Consider the following 21,304-nt stretch of genomic DNA (forward strand, 5'->3'; position numbering starts at 1 on the left):
GCAAATTTTAAAATTAAAAAGTGCCATTTTTGCCTTCCATGAGCTGGAAAAGCACGTTCTGATAGAAGGTAACATCATGTAAAACAGCCATCATTACCAAGTAACACAAATGTTTTTCGTATGTAAAATTGCTTTGTAAAATATTTGCTCCATCTGCTGAAAGTAGCAAAGACAATTTTCCCTGATAGCTAATGGCCCATTTCAGCTGTATGGCAAGCGATTCGCCGTGCCTGCGACTTGCATTAAGTAGAATGGCGAAAACAGCGCACAGAATTCTCCACTTATGCAGTATTATCTACTCACTGCTTCCTGAGAGCCCGTCCCTCATTACCACGGCCTTCGCTTTGGATCAGCACACAGGACTAGGGTTGCTTTGACTCAAGAGGCTTTTTGTCAAACCGAGGCACATATGCTACGCTTCAATCTAAAAGCACAAAACAGCCACTTTCCTTGACGACGAGAACAAGAAGGTTAGTTCTCTTTCAACTTTCCAGCACTTAAACTGCTGTTCCTTTTTTCACACCACATGGGGCCATGGTTTTCTCTTCTGGCTCATGCTGTCACTCTGCACGCTGAGGATTTCAATATATAAAGATCAAGCACTTCTTTTAATTCTAAATTCAGTTACACACGCGTGCACACAAAGCAACAAACGCTGGCCAAGTCCAAAACATCCCTCCCAATTGCTTCAGGTTCATTGTATACTCTGCTACTTACCATACCTCTATTGAAAAGCACATGTTTACATTGTGCCCCAAACTACTTCAACATCTGCTAACAGACCAATAAAAGATAAATAAACCAGGATTGTTTAGAAGGAGAGATCCTTTCTATTTCCTCTGAACGCTCCTGAACTGGCAGCAGCAATATGCTGCCGAGATCCCCTTTTGTAGATGTCATCTCAGAGAACAATGTATGCAGGGAAATCAAAGACAAAACCACCGCAGCAAGAATCGGGCAGAAGAAGGATCCTGAAAGCTCCGTCAAACAGTTCTGCAGGTTTATGCACAGCACGTTAATTGGAGACAAAGACTATTCCATTCAATTGGGTTTTTTCCCCTACTCCAAAAAATACCCTGTATGCATTGCTATTTTATGCGCAAAGGTGTCTATTTGGCAAGAAAGCGGCCTCCATCAGGAAAAGGTGACACAATTGTCCTAAAAGCCCTTAAAAATAAATCTCATGTTTATGTCAAACACAGCATTTGTAAAATCGGGAGTCCGGGTTGCCTGCCCTCAGACACAGTGAGATAACCAACGCTTGGGTGCGTCCTTCCCAAATTTCAGTCGATCTCTGCAAACGCACCATCAATTCAGGTACCCTCAAATTAATAACATTTTCAGAATTAGCTTCTTCTCGTATGTGCTGAACTCCAAAAAATTTGCTCACTTTCTTTTTCTGTCTCTCTTCTCTAAAGAAAGGATTCAAATGAATTCCAAACAATGCCATTTCGGGAAGAAAAAGCACCGTACAGATTACCCACAGTCACTCGCCAGGAATGTTCTCTAAATTGCGGAGCCTTAATGCAGAAGGAATTGTCAGACAAAACCTGTGCTGCATTTTGCAAACAAAACACACTTAAACTTTCTTAGAGCTGCCTCTGTGCTCCTCGTTGGATTTCAGCAAAACAAACATTTTTAAAATAATCCAAGCAGGCATTTTATTGCACGAGAGAACATAAACGGATTTCAGATTTCTTTAGTGCTCTTGCTTTATCCTCTCCCTTCCACGCTGTTATTGCTAAAAACTGGCAGTTAAATTCAATTGATTCAAAATATTCGGGATCCATATGGCCTCAAACCCTGGAGCTGAAGTTCTGATATTGCCTCACTGCTGTTTTCCAGCATTTGCCTCTACTCTAGTCCCCAGATGGTGGAAGTAACATTTAAACCTCCTTTCCTCTGCCTTGTACAATAGACCTTGGCACCATTTCAACTGTTTACTCCGGTAATTAACAGCACTGATACCACAACAATTACAACTCCTACAATCTTAACACAATAATGCTATGAATTAGTGAGAGCTAATGGCTGGAAGGTATAGTGGTTCCAGACTGCGAGATCTGTGCATTTTTAGAATAAAATAAAAGGTACAAACAGCACGCTTGCGGTAGACAATGATTACCTAGTAATTAGTTTACACAAAGCTTCCTATTTAATGGCAAAACGCTGTAATTAACGCGTGACAGAAAATCAAAGGGTACTTTGTAAGCATATGAAAAATTAACACTGCAGGCCTATAGCTTTATGTACTGATTAGAAGCATATTAAATCAATAGGACATACACACCAACAGCTTGCATATCTGATTATTCCCACTCTCAGGAATGGATGTCGCGGCTTCCATTTAAGCAAGGACTACAATGGTCATGCTTTGGTTTGCTTAGGATTTAGGGATCATCCAAAACATCGCTTCGGCAGCTGCAAAGAGATACTAATAAACTGAGTAAGAAGAGCACTGCAGATAGCTTAAATATTCACTGTCCACAAATGATTTAGGATATGTCGCTGGCAGAGCACTGTCCATAGCAGGAAAGAACCTGCAACTGCTCAGCTTCACCAACAATCAAGTTCTCCTTGAAGTCTTAGGGAATCTTTCTCTTTTTCTATTGAATATCATGTTGGGCAGAAGAGATTTTAAAAGCTTGTCAGAAATCTGCAGGTGTATCTTTTGTGTCGCTGCCACAGCTCCTGGCCCTCTTCAGGCTGGAAAAGTCTGCACACCTACAGCTGTGTGCAAACAAGGGCAGCATGGCAGAGCCCTGCTTCAGAGCCCCTCCGCTCCACATGGTTCAAAACCAGTCTGAAATCAGTGCGCTGACAGTGCCACTTTTCTGTGTCTCTTTGACAATACTATTGGTGGTTTGATTTTGAGCTGTTTATAAACACTCTCTTTTTCTAAATTCTTGCTTCAGAAAAGAAAGAGAATATGGGACATAAGCCTGAGGTTTCTTACAATGAATGCAGCTCATTCAACCAGCTAAAAGCTTCTTCAACGCTATTTCTGATTTCCAGGCAACTGCAGAGTTTACCTAATCACTTATTACAAGGCTTTTGAATGTTGACCAAAACCACTTAAATTTAAAGAAAAGCCCAAAATTTCATAGCATTTTATCTTGGTCTTTCAAACTGTGATTTTTCAGAAGCAATCCAAGCTCAATCCTGAAACCAGCATCTGAGTATCGCTTTGCGCAACTCGGATCACAAGTTAGATTTTCTGGATTTATTGCCTTTTGAAAAGATTTGGATTCTCTGTTGTGCATTTTGGTGAGTTAACCAAGATCTGGTCTATAGGGAAAAGAAACCGTGACAAAATAGGGTGACACAAATGGAGACAACGAGATTCAAACACTCGAACATTTAAAACAGGAGGCTGCCCAAGCACATTAAATAGCTTTTCCTCTTCTACAACAGATACTTAATGGAGACTTTTGAAATGGCTGCGTAGCTACGGCCAATTACAATGGCTCATTCAAGAGATATTTGTTGCCTGTTTTTGTGTTCTATTTTTGTACTTAAGTTCTTTTCCTCTTCATCCCCCCCCACATCTCTCCTTTTGTTTTCAGTCTGATTTTACTCATCTTAGGGCTTCTGCTAAGTAAACTCACAACACATTGCTGATCCTGCTGGTTAATTAGGAGATGCAGAGTGATAAAAGTTAATTCTGAAATCAATTTGACTATTAATCTAATCTTGTGCTTTAGCTACTATTTAGACATGTGTAATCATACAGCGTGGTGGGATCTCTGCATAGTCCTGCATTGTTTTCTATAGAATCATGGACTGGTTTGGGTTGGAAGGGACTCTTAAGATCATCCAGCTCCAAGCCCCTGGCAGTAGGCACGAACACCTCCCTCTAGTTCAGGTTGCACACAGCCCTACCCAGCCTGGCTTTCAGTGCTTCCAAGGAGGGAGCATCCACAACCTCTGGACAACCTGTGCCTGTGTCTCACTGCCCTCACAGTAGGAAGGACTGCTGGAAGAGCAGGAGAGCCAACAGGAAGGCATCCAAAAGGCCAGGGGACTGCAAGTGATTGAAGTTGAGTTATGGAGGCACTGCAGACACTGACAGCCTGCTGCCTATTCCAAAACAAGACAAACACCTCTAACAACACATATGGTATGCTATTTCTCCACTATTCTTCAGCTCGAGCTCTGAGTGGGCATCTGGGCATCCTTCCTCATACTCACGTGAGTGGCCACAAGTGGGTGCCCAGGTAATAGCATAAGAGCAAAGCAGGCATGTCTTTGAGTTTGAAAGCAGCATGACTTTGCAGCATGCTTTGGAATACTATCTTCTAGTAAGCGTTAGGGCCATCTTCCAATTGTCCTAAATACCTTCTCTACTGCTACTTTACCTAGGAGCAGAACCGCTATTTCTGCTATGAACAGACTAACTGAAGCTTGAATTGCTACAGAAAATAGGTTGGAAAATCATTACATAATGGCATAAGAGCATCTCACAGCACAGATATCTTACATACATTTATTATATGGTTACAAAGCTGAATTTATTTGCCTCCTCCAAGAATGGTTCACATTGCAAGATATCCCTCAAACAGATGAGGTTTTTCACTACTTTCTGACCTTTTTTGGATGTAACCTGGGTCAGATTCTGATTTTCATGCTGACAAATACCTTTCAATATGGCCCCCAACTGCCAAATGAGCAGACATGGTGGCAGCAGTTCTCTTGATATTGAATACCGTTCAAAGCTGGGCCTCAGGATGACATTTTTGATCAGCTGGCAGACTTACGCCAGCCTTCAGAAGGATGAGGGCCTTGCAAAGACATTCAGCATAGTTTGTGAGTTCCATTCCTTATGCAACTGCAAAATAATTAATCGCTCAGATAACTCAGCTGCTGCGATGCGTTAACAAGGTAAAATACGTCAATAATCTCGCCCCACATTTTTGCTTGGCCAGTATTTGAAATGAGGAACCTAAAGTCAGTCTCATTTTCAGACAGAATCGATTTTTACACAATTCAAACTCAAAAACTACATTATTTTTTTAATACCTTGCCTACTACATACCAATGAGGAAAATTTGGGTACAGTGTCTTAAACTGCTATGCAAACGATCCTATTTGTAAGTATTAACATAATTTAGTGCTTACAGTCATATCCTCATTTCTAATAATTCTACCAGAATGGAGAGTCTTTTCACTGTACTCTTAGCCTGCAGGATAGTCTTTCATCAAAAAGCTGAATTTTTTAATAACCTGCCAGCATATGTTTTGTACGTGGCAGCCTATGCCGATGACACAATGTCTTCATTATCCAAAGAAGCAAGTCTACATGCTGCAATAGGACGTTAAAGGATGCCTGCGCTCATAAACTAACGCTTTGATGTTTAAACGTGTATCATCACAATGGTATTCCTTAACAAAGGATGATTTTAATCCCCTGCTCTCAGTGGTAATACTCAACAGAGACTGCAGTTCATTATATATGAAAAGGGTCTCCCATTTTAGAAAAGGGGGCTAATCTCAGAAGGCAGAAACACTTGAACGTGCGCATTCAAACAAGACACTTTAAATTGCAGCAAGTTTCACTCCACCAAAGCTCACTTGAAAATGGGCCTGGACGTATGGAAGCTTTCCTGCTGACACTAGAAAATTAGATCAATGCATCGTTCCATTTAGAGTTACCAACATACGACAAATTATTATATTTAAGGGCTTCTAAAGGATTGGCTCCCAGCTGTATCAAATCCTAACATAAACACCATATGAAAGAGAAAGCAGAGAAAGCTGGTTATCACTGCATCCCTTTATTCAGATTCACTTAGCCATGGAAAAATTAGGAATGCTAATACAACTCTAGGTAATAATGCTTGCAAAGGGAATTGATACCAGCAAAGAACTAGGCTTTGTGAAACTGCATTTCATCATATCCTCTCCCTCCAGTTCTAACAGTGGGAGCAGGATGAGGCCATGATCTGGTAATAAGCTTCATGTTCCAGATTGCTCAGTGCCACGCTGTTCTTCCACCAGGGCAGCACTCCAGCGCTCTGCTTTGTATTGCCTGCCTTGCACAGAGTGAAGGATCCTTAGCACACCGGAGAAATTAGCGCTTCATTTTTACAGGATAAGCTCTGTTCTGTGATGTGGAATTATTCTGTAGCTGTCAAATGCAACAGAGCTGTAAGCAGCCCAATTTGAAATTTTAATATACGATGTAATTCAATCAAAAATTTCAAAACAGTTTTGATTGAATTAAAAAAAGAAAAGATCAAGAGAGCCGTAATGAGTAGTTTATGTAAATTAAACAATTCTTTCTGTACACATTCCTTCTGGCTTTAAAACCATTACGTGAGGCATAAATCTGGCACTGCATACACCAATATTAAATGCTTACTAAAATTAACACATTTAAATACCAATGAATATTTAAAGTACAAATAGTTCTCCGAATACCAGAACTAATGAATTCTAATTTCAGATCAATGACTCTGTGGTTGAGATGCATCGTCTTACAGACTCTATTCCAGCATGTGGATTCTTACCCACCTCGCAGTTCGTGAGTTCGTGCTATACTGTTTCCCTCAGTGATGTATTTATATACTCTCTCTCCTTACCTGAGCGCCTGCTGTAATGAAACACACGGGAGCCTAATGTTCTCTGATACCTCGAGTGCTCTGTTTTATACAGATGAAAATTGCTAGTAGGCTTAAAAGTTATTGGTGAGGAAAGATGTATGAAAGTAATAATTCTTAGCAAAACAGAACAGAAGTTACCACTTTGTGGTTTCAAAGTCACAAGTATTGTTCATCATGTTAGTTCAGTGCTTTCGTTCCAATACTTCCAATCTCCCTATGTAACTGTAAGACTCCACCACCTATATAAGCTAAATGCTTTGTGCTGAACTCGTTCCACATTTGTTTGTATTTGGGGCTATATCTTTGCTTTAATTTGAATTACTGGCACCTACTAGTTCATACAATCTACTCTGAACTCTGCAACATCAACTCTTACTTGTGTCTTAAAACAAAAGCTTAGACTAAAGAGTTATGGCGAGACAACCCCAGCAGGCTAGTAAGAAGCCAGGACACTGAACAAGATTCCTTTATTACTTACATGTGCCCACTTCTTACTCCATGTCTCAGGGCTGTGCTTCTGACGCTCCTTTAGAACCCAGTGGTAGCACTCCAAGTGCAAGATAACATCACAGAAGGCAGTGCCATTTCCTCCCGATTCATCATTCATTTTGAACAGCCAGCGCCGCACTTCCATGTTGTCCACAATCAGCTGGCTGAGAGCACCGATCAGCTGTGGAGCACACAGCAGCACAAAGAACTTCTGTACTGTGACAGTGCCACACTGCTCCTTGCTTTAGACAACCCGTTCCCCAACATTTGGAACATTATTTCCTAACTGTAGTTCCTGTTTCTTAGAGCTACTCATATTGCTCTTAACTGAGATAATTAGCAAAAGCCGAATTCTTCTTTGATTAAGAATTTATGGTCTTCATGCTGCATTGAGCCCACTTGGGCAGAGTAACCGCAAGCAACAGAATACATCCTGTAGCTCATAGAGGGAGGTATTCTGCAGAGAGATCTGCCTGTCCAGGCTGTTTTGCCACATCAGAATCTCAAGAAATGTCTCTGACAGGGAATAGCTTGGAGCGGGCGACACTGTCTGCAGAATCAGAGAAACAGTTGTGCCAGATTCCAACACCAGCCGAACATCTGTGAAATCTTCCTGCTGGAGAGTACATTACATGGCTATAAATATATGAAGCAGATACAAGGCGGGCTTTATTAAAATGCTAATTATTTATTTGTATATGTACACAGATTTAAATGGCTTTAAAATGCCTTCTGCCCAGCTGGTGTAGGATGCAATTAGCTTCTTTGGAATGGCAGATGCCTTTGAACCCACAAAAAGTATTACCAGATCTTTTTGATTGGCTAGAAGGTATTTTTCATAGCAATTTTGGGGACTTCTGTTGTGTGATTGGGGTTTTGTTGTTTTTGCTTTGTCTGTTAGTTTTCGGTAACCTCAGATACCATTACATCTGTGTTTCAGGACCCATTATTTGTGGCTTTTGAGAATCCCATAGATGTGTTTTTCTTGATGACTCCCCTACAGTAATGAAAAGGATCGATAATACTGTAAGGACTGCAGCAATCATAAAGAATTATGTGCTGTGTTTAAGTGAAAATTGAATTGTGTTTTAACATAGTGTCACCTCACTTTGATTATTTAACCTAAAATATCAATATTTCATACAAGCAAACAGCTGCAGAACTTCCCTAACACCGTACTGTGAATCCAAAGCATTGGATTCATGTAAGTTAGTTATTTAACAATGAATCAAACAGTTGTTTTACAGATCATTGATCATATATTTATTTTATCTACTATAGAAGTTGCAATGTATTTGAGTACCCTAGGCAGCTTTCAGCGTTAAAGGTGATTAATAAAAGCAATGTGAAAAACCTCTCAAAGAAGTAAGAATATCTATTGATTATTTCCCTGGGTTCTATCAACACAACAAAAACGTTTTGAATAGAATCATTACAAAGCATACTTAAATACATAATTACTAATTATGAATGTTCAGTGTCAACTGAACACACTATAGGAAAGTCCCATGCCTTGTAATCTTAGTTCGCATTTTGTTCTCTTTCTTGTTATGCTGGCAGGACAGTTGAATCTATCAATGCTAACTTCAGCTGCAGATACGCTCAGTAAAACCCAAATTGAACAGGCTGACTTCTTAAGTGGAAGAAATTTTCCCTTCATCAAATACTTAGTTTTCTATGCTATTTTCAGTCACTGGTAAAACTCCTGTTAATTTCATTAGGGCCGTGACTTCATCCACAGAGCTCCAACACAAGCTGTTTGAAATAACCGAACCAAAGGCTTAATATATTCTCAAGAAAGAACGTGAAGAATATCAGAACATTTGTACTGCTTCCTGACTAGGATGCGAATTGCATTTATTTGGTTAGACATGGCCAAAAAGAGCCCAATCTCATACACAATTTAATCAAACCTACTTAGGCTCTAATCAATACAGTCATGGCAATTGCACAAAGCTTGCATCCCATCAAGTGAAAATAGTCGCCTGCACACTGACACAACCCAGAGCACGTCCTGCTTACCTGCTCGTGGCTGTAGATGTCAGATTCTCCAGGAGGGGTTGGCACACAAGCACTGGCAAAAATTCGTTTACTTCCAGACTTGGTACTATAGAGATGAGCCACTTCTGGCACTGAGCCCAATATTGGCACATTTAACATGTCAGCCACTGCTAAATCATCTTTGTGGGGAACCCCTCCGATAATGTAGGCATCTCTGCTCTGGATGAGGATCTTTATTCTTTGGATTGTCTTGGGACTGTACTTCAGCTGGGTGGCCAGGCACATGTGATGCTTCTGTATAAAGATAACATTATTCTTGTTAAAAGGTGTTCTTTTCAATTCCATGGACCTAATTTATAATGTTACACACAATAAATACATTATTAATAGCAGGCTGGGTTATGACCTATCCTGTAGCTTAGCAGTTTAAATTGATAAAAGCTGTTGGGGTGAGGCTCCATAATCGTGCACATCTTTAGTGTGCTGGAAATGGGCTCACTGGGAATAGAACTAATTACTACACATCTGTATTTATTTGATCCATGCGGAATTATCCTTCTGTCAGTCGGCAGAGAGGCTGGTGGCCTTTGGATAATAGTGATTCATCTCAGCAACACTGCTGGCATCGTTTAACTCTAAAGCGCCTAAAAATCAATACAAAAATGAAGAAAAACCCCTATAGCAGAGAACGTCTTTCACCATACAGTTCTGCGGTATTTTAAGCAACTCTCTGAGAGTAAAACATTTTGATTTACTAAAGCTTTCGCTGATCACATTAAATTATTACCAGGGATACACGTTCACGTTATACAGTAGTTCCGATAGCTACTGTAAATGCAACCGCAGGGCGCTCAAAGGGAGAGAAGTATTTTTTGTTGTTTAAAGCAGAAGAGCTTCAACTTTTGGGGAGGAATTTAAAAAAGAAGAACTTCTTTGACCTAATTGAGGCCCTTGTCAGGAAAACATCCCCCGTCAGAACAGCCTTGCAAGGGATTGCTGGGACTGAGAAACCCAGTTTATGTTCCTTCAGAGTCCGAGGTGTTCTTTTAAATGGACTAGAGAAGAAATACTGATTCCACTACTTAAGTGGGGCTGGTGGTGGGAAAGGAGACACGGGAGCCCTCAGAAGTGGACAAGAGGAGAGCTCTTTTGGCAATTGACCAGCACCTTCTTGTACCAAACACAGAGCTCCACGAAATGTCCAAGTCTGCCTGTAAAGGCACCAAACCAACTGCAAGGAGAGCGGGGATACACCTCTAGGTCAGAGAAATGATGGACTTTCCAAAACTCTATTAGGAAAAGGGGAGTCACAATTATAAGGGCAAGGAGAGAGACCCTTAATGCTCTGATTCAGTTTCTTTTCTCTCGAGCACCGCTACAAAAGCATGGAGGTGGCCCTTTCTGCTGGTCCCGTGGCAGCTCTGCCACACAGAGAACAGGATCAATATCCATCCCCGGTCACTCGCTCCCTGGGGCAGAAGCAGTGATGTACGGACGAGATTTGCTTTGTGTCTCTCAATAATGGATTTTACAGTTAATTAAGGAGTGCAGGAAACAGGCTGTAAAACCTGGTTCATTTCTGTTTTGAGAGGGGTATGGCTGCCGTGATACAGTGTGAGTAAAAGCAGGAAAAAGCAGGAGAGCTGAGTATTGCCCAGAATTCCAGCACAACGCTGCATGGAACAACGGTTAGTGGACTAACCAAAGCATAGCTCTTTAAACTTTTAAACTTCTCAAGCCCCAAGAAGCTGAACTTGGCATCTGCTTCACCAAGACAGCAAAACTGCCTCTCCCCCATTTTGAATCTGCAGCTAGCCGAGCAGCAGCAGAGCATATCACACTGCTCCTGGCTGCAGAGTCCCACGAGATCAGCTTAATGGCCAGCATCTGCACAAGGATGCAGGTGTAGGGACACTCCTTTCTCCCAGTCTCCTTCCTGAACACATCATGGTCACTAAGACCAATGGATGACTAGCAGCAGTTACAAGTACAGATTCTTCCACACGTAAGAGATACATTTGTAGGACACATTAGGCAGCGGATGGAAAGAAACATATGCTTGGTGAAAATAAGGTAGTTTGAGGGCTTTGCATATAAAGACGTGTACTGTGCTCAACAGCCACGGGTATACCTCAACCTGCGATTGCCCATTGTTACCAATGGCAGTAATTTACTTTTCAGCATCCAGGACCCGGGTGAGGAGCACAGTCCGTATCCGTGAAAGAGCCACACAGCACTTGAAACTAAGGCTAGCTCCCCATATCAACGCATGCAAACATTTCCCAGTAAATCATAGCTGCGTGCTAACAGAGTTGTTTGCTCTTTATCTGGAAAATAAGATTGTCTGGGATATGTCAGCAGAAATTTGGAAGAGTAACTGCTATACAGAAGAGATGCGTGCTTGAAAATGATCTGCCTTTATACTGGGGCTACTTCAGTCTAATCACCGTGACCAAAAGTGGTCATTAAACCCATTTTTCATTCCTGTCAGCACATCCATGTTGAGCGGCACATTGTTTGTCCATAATATGATGTGCTTTAGATAATACTTTTAGCATGTTTCACATCGAAGGTTCTTTTAAAGCTTCCAGCATTTTGTAACTAGTACTGGAAAAATAGCCCAGTGTCCAGAGGGGAAAATAAAATAGAAAGGTACAATAGCCAAAGTGCAATTGAAAGAGAACAAAACATACCACTGGTATTTATCAAGGATTTACCATCCAAACAATATTACTTCTCAAGGTGAAGGGTCAAATTCTGGCCCAGCACATTACAGATTGCAGATCACAGCAGCATTCAGATGACAGATGAGTACTAAAGGAAAGCCCTGCTCCTTAAAACACAAATGGCAACTTAATGCTTTCCTCCAGCTTCAGAGAAAACAAAACAAATCCGTACCTACAGAACTTACTTTAACTGCTGCAAAAGCAGCCAGCAGCTCTGACCCAACGCTCCCTTGTTATACCATGAAAGTAACAAGCACCGTTTTCCAGGGTGGTTTCAAACTAGTTCGGCAGAAGTTGGTTCAGACATACATGTGTTATGCTACTACATTGGAAAAGCTCACACATTAACTATGTGTAGAAAGCTTATTTATGTTCTGATTAATCTTGATCTAAATATGGGACAAACAGTATTTGTTCAACAAAATAACTAGAAAAGGGTTATTAATATGTATACATATTGAAACCAGGAACAGGACTCAGAGCACAGATATGGGAGACACACAGGTATCTAAATTTTCTAGATATCAAACATTAGCAATCACGCTGTATCATTAATATTTACAACATGGAATTCCTTTCCACTGTAGTGGAGGATCACTGCAGTGCAGTACCATCAGAAATGCGCTATGGAGCACAAAATAGCTAAGGTCTGTTTTTTCATCATGGCCCAGCGCATGAGTTTAAAAATGACTTGCCAGGTGTGAGAGTAATACCTGTATTATCCGAACTCAACAACTCTAAGTCCCATTCTTTCCAAAGTGGATTTAATTGCAAGAAATGCTACTAACGCATGAGTGATTGGATGCTGGGCTACCCAGGAAGAAGGTTTGAGCAATAAGAATAGTTTATTGCTCTGATTTGCTTACAGATATAAATCTATCAAGTTCACAGTCCCAAGCATATGGTAAGAATGGACAGTGGTCTGCAAATAGCCAATATAGGGCGATCTCCACTAAGTCTATAAACTAAACCGGGATATTTATTTCCAGTGCTCTAACTAGTCGTCTAATCAGTAAAGCCCTTAAACTTGCAATAATATTTCACTGATGTGTACCAGAGCGTTACAAGTTATAAAATTTCCAATTTAATTTTACTGCATCCCTCAAGCTGTAGTAATTAGAAGACAAACTCACAGGGAAGCTGTTTATAGCTTCAGGGGTGAGAATTTTGAACCTGTCCTGCAGGTCACTCATGTCCTCAGGGTTCCCAGATCTAACAGCTGCCTGCAGACCCAGGAGTTTATTGTAATACTGCAGTAACTCCTCACTCAGATGAAGGGGGCAGATGTAGATGACGTCCACGTTGGCATCTAAAACAAAGGGGCACAGTGCTCATTACTGGGAGAAAGGTAGGCTCTATTCAGAACTGCAATCTGATGATTCCTGATCATTTGCTAACAAACAGCCTGGCTAAAAAAGCGCTGAAAATAAACCCGAGATTTTTTTAATTCCCCAGTCTTAGCGGTTTAACTGCTTTTTCTGTGCTTCAGCATTTCTCTGAAGACAGGTCAGCAACCCAAAGAAATAGCGAGTTTCCAGAATTCAATCTGCAGAACATATTGGGGGCAGAATTTTGAAGGAGTGGCGGGGGGATTTGTCTGCACAGCTCACATTAACATCAATGGGAATTGTGCACCGCTTTAAAAATATATCCCATTAACTTCAGTAAATTATAAAACTGAGCTATTAAGTTTAGCAAGCTGATGAAATCACAATTTCATACACTGCCTGGATTTTGCACAGCCTGTTCCTTTACTTGTCCTGTCCACATAAAAGCTCGTGGTGGGATACCATTAATAACTATTGCTGAGCAGGTGAGTGTGTTGATTAGCTACTTAAGTACCACAGTGCAGAAATCTGCTTTTTTGCACATAAAACAACTCGATCTGAAAGACACCGAGTGCACAGAAAGTGAAAGTCTTAAATATATGCCATTTTGGAGGAAGATTTTAACTACTGTGCTCTTCTGAAACATTAATAGATGGCTTAATGGATTAATTGCCTTGTAAAACTAATGGAATATACTGCCAAAAAGCACTCCTAGATTTTGTTCCAACTCCTGCTGAAATCAGCAGGAATTCTTTCATTGTCTTTGCTGGGCACAGAAACAAGAGCCCTGAAAGTGCCAGGGACAACTGCCACCACATGGGACTGAACCAGAAGCAATGCGAGGATCAGAGTAAGCAAACTCTGAACCTTATGTTGTGAAGGAATACGGTATCCCCCTTATTCACCTTGAATTTGGTGAATAACATGCTGTGAGACGTTTTACCACTCTTTATGCTACCCCATAAAGAGATATCCAAGTCTGCTTTGGATGCAGTTGGGCTCCAGAGACAGATTAGCTAACAGAGGTCACACCAAGCAGAGATCCTCTGGTATTGTAAGGAAAAAACAACAACACCATGTCAACGCTCTTTTGCAAGGCACAGGTAAAGCACTGAGATAGTTAATAATTTACTTAATAATTAGCTAGTTTGCATCTTACTCGTGGTCTGTCTTACGTTTTACAGTGGAAACAATTTTCCTGTTTGCAGATTTTTAGTTAAGACAGCCCATATAGCACATTGACTTTGTACCTTTAGGTTCCTAATTTTAGAGACAAAAAAAAAAACCTATGTTAAAGAATTGAAAAAATAAAACTGTACTGTGGAAAAACAATATTAGTGTCTAGATAATATATAAAAGCAATTATATTATTATTTTCGGCAACTGTAAATTTCTGGATCTAATGTATTTTTGTTACCAACTTATTAAATGGCATTTATAAAATAATAATGATACTGAAATATATATGAATCAAGTGAAGTATGTCATTGCAGGGAGCCAATGGAGTTGGTCACTGACAAATAATACTCTACATTTGCTTTGCTTAAGAGAGGACCGTCGTTCTAGGGGAAAACTTTTAATGTATGTCTCTTGACTCATTTGCTAATTAAAAGAAATTTGGTTTAAATAAGATCTTGCTCTTTTTTAGCACATCTTTCTCTCCATGTGAGCCTGAATGAACTCTAGCAGGATCAGCTACCTAATTCTGTAGAACACTGAGCACTTTGGATCGTTGGTGGTGCTCAGCATGCCTTGTGGGATGAGGTTGTTTTACATTGTCACAGTCATAAAAAAGATCAGTTTGATGTTCTTACGGATTACTTGGACAGGAGCAAACAGCACAATTGCTTCTAAGCTGGCACGTTCTCTACATTTAATATTAATACAAGAGGAAATTCCTCACCCCGCATTCTTTAGCACACAAGTATGGTCAGATAATCGCAACAAAGGCAGCCGACAGCTTTTAACATACCCAGGATGTCACACAGCCTTCCCAGCTGCAAGTTCTGTTGAAGAGCGAGATCAGGAATACGCTGACGGATGTACTGGGAATACCCTGGAAAACAAGTACAAAGTCACCCCCACTGGAACGTATGAAAAAAAACCACACACAACCCCCCCGACACCTATTTATGAGATATCAGCTACTCTAGATGTATATTTTAAAAGCTGCAATATAAGCATTTCAAATCCTAAACACAGTGATGCATAAATTGCATCATGGTTGGTCTGAATGATCTTGGAGGTCTTCTCCAACCTTGGTAACTCTGTGATTCCGTGATGGAACATCATGTTTTTGTGGGATGAGATCGTAAGTAAATAGCAAAATGCTGCAGACTATAGCTTTATCATTTAAACGTGCAGCCACATCTGACTATTTTGCTCAAATCTTCTGCGTTGTTGGATTTATTTTTTTTTAAATGCTGTGAAAACAAAAACTGACACCATCATTAAGCAAAAATCCCGGCAGAGCCGCACGTTTTGTATTTCACACAGATAAAAGGCAACAAAAACACTTCATTAAGGAGGTGTCTCACTGGTACCTGATCACTTTGTTGCAGAGGATGAATGAGAAGCAGCCTGTCTGAGCTAGGATTACCTATCTGGAGGTCAGACTTCCAACTGATTGCATATTTGCATTCAAAAGGACTGCTGCAAATGACATGACCACTGTGACTATAATCTCTAATCCTGTAATTTAAAAATTAAGTTGATTCTGAGTGAATCGGTACGAGTATACAAACACACAACCACACAATATGAGTCGCTGGTTGGAATAGCTGTGATTAAATCAATAAGGACGTTCAGCCCAGCGCTCAGTATTCGCTGTACAGCACTGACTGGATCCTTCAACAAGACCCTTACAACATTGCTACATATCTGCTCACAATCAGCCACAAAAAGCTTCGTTGGACAAAAATCTGCCAAATATTTCATTGCTTTCCCTTTTTTTTTTACTGCAAGGACAATTAATGTAAGTAATGGACATTCTGGAGTGAGGTGACGATGCCACTTTGCACAGAGCATCAGAGCACCTTGGCACCCCACCAAGGGAGGGTCAGCCTCGCAAAGCACGAACCAGGAACTTTCATTTCTCAGTTCAGTGTCACCCAAAGGACAAGGAGGGCCTCCCTCCTCTGCGTGAGTTTTATGATAGTGAATGTGCAACGATTTCACTGACTGCTCCCAATTTACGCAGAGCTAAGTTGTGCGGAGAGTTATAGAAGTACTAAATGAATGGGTGTAGGAATTAATGGCGAGGGGCCTGCTGTCACCTCCCCTTCCAACCTCAGCCATGACCTCACACCCTTAACTGCCATTTTCTTGATAAATCTCACTTGTCTTTAAGTGCCTTCCTTAGCAAAGGATTCACAGCACTTTTCAAACTCCACCTTTGGAAAGAGAAGGAGCAGTGTGGAGGAGGGGACAGTTTGAGGCACCACTGGGTGATGGCTGAAGGGGAAGGAGGAGAAGGAGCGACCCAGGGCTCAGCCCCACGTGCTTCCAAGAGCCTGGAATGGGTGTAATAAATAACATTTAACTTTCCTCCCTATGCTCAGGGCACTAAGAGCTGAAACTGCTTAAAGAAACTATTCCTGGATCACATGGGAAAGCTCTGCTGCACGTACTGCAGGCTGTATGAAGCGCTGCTATTTGGGTACAAAAAAAACCATCAATCATTTAAAAATAGTTAAAAGAGAAAAAGTACTTGAATCCCAAATATTGCAGAAGTGTATTCATCCGTTAGAGTGTGGGAGTAAATCTGATTAGGAGCCCACAGCTCATTTTTCATTACGCTAGCTGACAAGAGTGCTAACCAATCTTTACACAAGGAAATTGATATTCTGTTTTCAGCCGCACTAAAGTCAGAAGTTTTTGTTTTGGGGAAATAAATGGAAACATTTGTTCCTCACAGCAGTGTAATTTAAGCCCTTTGCTGTCCCTGTTCCTGGATTATTTCCAGAAATGGAAGTCTGAAACTGTTCTTAAAATGAAAACTGCTGAGAAATTCAGCTAGGACTCTGTGTCTATTGGAATTCCACTTGCATGATGAGAAAAATCAGATTCTAACTTGACCCAAACACTGAAGTTGGGGAAACGTGCGTGGAGAGTTTGGGGCTCTTTTTGTTCTACCGGGTTGAAGACAGGAAACCATCAACAGCAGCATATGGTCAAACAATGCCTCTTGGTGTCTGTCTGTAACTCAGACACCATTTTGTGATTATTCAGATTCAGCAGTAGAAACTAAAAACAACAACAGAGAAAGCCCAGCTGAAGTCAGCTGCCATTCAGTCCTAAAGCTGAAACAAACATTCCTTGTTTCAATTGCCCGGCTTCCCAGAAGCTTACCCAGGCAGCCTTCCTAATGGGAATGCAAAGAAAAGAATGGTTGCTGAGGGTATTTGTCACTTCTGTTTCCAAATAAACACAACAAGATATGGCTGAGCACAAGCATCACCGGAAAAGAGTAGAAAACAAACAACAGGGCTGGTAGCTGGGCTCAACATTTTATAGAGCTTGAAGAAACAACAAACATGTCCATTAACTTAGCATAAAGAAGCACGAATCACTCTTTCGAACAATACCTTCAAATCCCTCCATTGGACAACCTAATTTTTCCAAGCTTGCCTTTAAGAGGTTTCCTAATTTTCTAAGAAAACATCCGCACTCGTGTTACCTTTGCTGCTGACTTTGTCACTAAGGGGAAGGTTCCACTTGTACCCTACTGCCTCAATCCCAGATTCACAGAAGACTGCAGCTCATTACGGAGTCAAGGCCGTGCTCCAGACCAGTGCTAAACAGGGTGGGCTTTACCCACATCTCTGGAATTTACTTAAGAGGTTGAAATACTTTCAAAGCTTTCGTAATTCCACAGGATGATACGGTTTGGCGTAACATGGGCACTCTGATTCATGTTTCAGTTTAACCCGTTTTGATTATACCGAGATTCTTTTAATATAACTTTTGACAGCATCTGCCATGCGACAGAACTGCTACTTCTGAATTCAGGCACCTAAATTAATACTTGCTTTTTCATGTGTTAATGCACACCTTCATGTTTTTACCCAGTTCAGAGCACTGGAATATACAAACTAATCTTAAATGGTCCCGCTCTCAGAAAGGACCCAGAGATATCCTGGCATATTCACGCGAGACTTTAAGACAAAGGTGTAATTAAAGACAATTGTTCATCGAATGTATGTTTACGTTAAACGCAGTCGGCAGAATCATCGAATTAAAGCCTACCTGGGCTCCAAAAAACAAGAGCTTCACACTTATTTACAGCCTGCATTCATCCCAGCCGTAACCAACTCACTTTACGAAACCCTGAATCTCTCAGGTCGATTAACTTGCGACGTAAATACAAAACACAAATCAAATCTCAAGCATTTCGACACGATGCCGTGTCTGAAGAGATGATCCGTGCCTTTTAGAAATCCCCAAGAAATCGTATTCTTTAATTTCTAAACACCTACACTTCGCCATTGCTTAGCAGAAAACAGCTTTTAAGCTCCCCAATTCATAAATGTAATTAAATAATTACATTAGTGCTAATTAACATGAAACTGCAGATTATTTAAGCGCAAAAAACACTATTCAACTTCTTAATTATTCTTGTTCACACAGCATTTCCTTTTGCTCAGGCGCCCTAGGTGCAAATAAAGCATCCCATCTGCTCGTAATTAGAACTAAATAATTTCAGAGAATGTAGCTTATCATTTTGACTGCACATTTGATTAAAAACAGTGTACAAGCAATATCCTGGCTTATTGCTGCAACAGCAACAACGCGCGCAGGCCCGCGTTTTCCTATCATTAAAGGAGGCTGGAAACATTATCTGTTATTTCAGGGGGAAAAATACAACTTTTTAGTTCATTTCATACAGATGAAAGCAAATTACAGCAAATCACCTCTCCGCTGAATAGAGGCCCCCACATAATGACTTTATTTGCTTAATCCCCAAATTAAACGCCGTTTCGAGCGAAGGCCCTGTGTTATTACTCTCATCATGTCGAGAACATTTTCCTGCCGAGACCAATTTGAATAAAACAAGGGGCCTTCCTTGAACTCAATCAAGGAGTCATAATGTGGTGGGTAATAGAGGTTGCTGATAGATTTGCAGGCAAAAGTGTTATACCTAATGATGGGATATGGATAATAGTCCTCCTGGAGGTCCTGATGCGATTCCAGTTGGCTGCCAGATGCTAAAAATCAAGAAGAGCATTGATCAGTGACAGGAAGCTGTAGTGGATTCATCTAGTCAAACTTCAGCTGTTTTTCCACTGTACAGTTAAGCCAGGCATAAATTATATTAATTGATTTAATTACATACTTAAAACATCTTCCCCAATTAATTTAATTAGGTGGCTACATGAAGCTACTGGCAGGGGAAGATTAGAGGCTGCTCACTTAATTAACAGAATATGAATGAAAAAAAAAAAAAAAAAGAAAGAAAGCAAACATAAATGAAATTGTGAGCACTAATTAAGAGGCTGTCTGCAAACTTAAATACTTTCTGACAAAGTGGTGACAGGAACGTAGACAAGAGAGGGATTTTTTTTCCAGCAAATTAAGTGCCACAAGGTATATATAGGGAGCTAAGGTAATGCAGTTAAAACATTGATTTTCTGACAGAACTGCTGAAGTCAAAGCGAAGGGACATTTCCAATAGAAACACTGCAACAGATTTTACAGCCACAAAGGCTGAATCGCTGATGAAGGATGAAATATGATGCTCGGACAAGTGTATGGTTAAAGGGGAAAAAAAAATGGAAACAGCTTATTGCGATCACTGAAGCAAGAGATGTTTAGAAAAGAAGAGCTGCCGTAACAGCTGGTAGCACCGCACACCTTGGCCCTGATGTAAAAATTCTCCAGGTGTCTCTGACGTGATTCCTTCAGGGTCTTTTTCACACGTGCCATGTGATTACGCAGGAGCCAAGAAATGGCAATCACACCTGATGCCCACTGCTGCCGCCTGTATCGGACGTAGGCTCTCCTGGCCTGGTAACATCTCCAAGTCGCCTGGATCTTTATAGCCGCCATTTCAGGACCCCATTGGCCTTTGTATCTTTGGCCAGGTCGATTTAAAATCTCTTCCACAGCCGATCGATTCTGTATCACTGACAGGATGTCACCTTTGGTGGGATTCTCGTTGAGCGCAAAGTCCGATGCCGCTTCTACCAACTTCTGACAGTTTATTGTGGCCAGTGGCACAGCGTAGTCCTTGAGAAGCTTCTCTGCGCGTTCCAAAAAATAGACAATGCTCCCCCAGGACAAACAATAACGCTGTTTGAATGCCAGAAAGCCTGGGGCTGTCTGGTCTATAGCGCCGTGGTAAACAGCAATGTGGCAGTCAGGGGATGGATCCTGTAAGGAGAGACGTGGGAGGCATTTGTGGGAGCTGCAGAAAGAGAACAGCCACAAACTGAGAGTAACTGCCATTGATTGCAAACGTGTGGTCACCTCATACGACTGCATTACCAGCCATCATTTAACTGTGGGAATTTATGCATCTGAAATAACACTCCTTGCATTGATTTATACATCACGGCTGCAGAGTTTATCCCGTCTTTACCATAAAAACCACCGTCATACCAAGACCTCAAGTGTCATGAAAGGGTATCAGCATTTTTATTGAAATACATTAATTGCAAATGGGAACCACGCTTCATTTATCAAATATAAAAACGAAGCTCTACAGCACTTCACTGGACTACATCAGATGGTAATTGCAATAGCAATTCTCAACAGTGAATCAGATTACCTCCACTTATCTCAGGAGAATGGGTAATATTCCAGCCTGTAAATTCAGCCCGGGTAAAACTTGAGACAGAGATGTTCTTGCATCTTAACAGAACTGTATTTTATGGCAACTTCAACCAGAAACTCATTAGTTGAGATTTTCAATCTAATGCACTATTTTCAAACTGTATTTAGAGATTTCTTTTTATTTACATTAATAACATTAACTTGCATTTCTCAACTTTGCTTGCCAATAAAGACCTCCTTAATAGGACAAATGTCCAAAACGCCAGACAGTGCGCTATGGAACACAATCATTAGGCTTAAAGAGACAAAATGGAAAAAAAAAAAGAAAGAAAAATGTTTCTTTTGCATGGGGATTAAGAACAGCCAGCAAACATGAAGCAGTCAA

The 21,304-nt window shown here is 40.8% G+C and overlaps 1 protein-coding gene across 1 annotated transcript in view; it reads right to left on the reverse strand.

The window, feature by feature from the left end:
- IQCH (IQ motif containing H) overlaps positions 1–21,304 on the reverse strand; it is a 56,037-nt gene that overhangs the window by 19,828 nt on the left and 14,905 nt on the right. The window contains exons 10-15 of the mRNA XM_072345703.1: positions 19,999–20,517; positions 19,286–19,352; positions 15,119–15,202; positions 12,952–13,127; positions 9,114–9,386; positions 7,081–7,272 (exon numbers count right to left, since the gene is read on the reverse strand). Coding sequence (XP_072201804.1) covers positions 7,081–7,272; positions 9,114–9,386; positions 12,952–13,127; positions 15,119–15,202; positions 19,286–19,352; positions 19,999–20,517 — 1,311 coding nt within the window. The remainder of the gene's footprint in view (positions 1–7,080; positions 7,273–9,113; positions 9,387–12,951; positions 13,128–15,118; positions 15,203–19,285; positions 19,353–19,998; positions 20,518–21,304) is intronic.

The sequence above is a fragment of the Excalfactoria chinensis genome, chromosome 10, assembly GCF_039878825.1.
Source record: "Excalfactoria chinensis isolate bCotChi1 chromosome 10, bCotChi1.hap2, whole genome shotgun sequence".
Lineage (NCBI taxonomy): Eukaryota > Metazoa > Chordata > Aves > Galliformes > Phasianidae > Excalfactoria > Excalfactoria chinensis.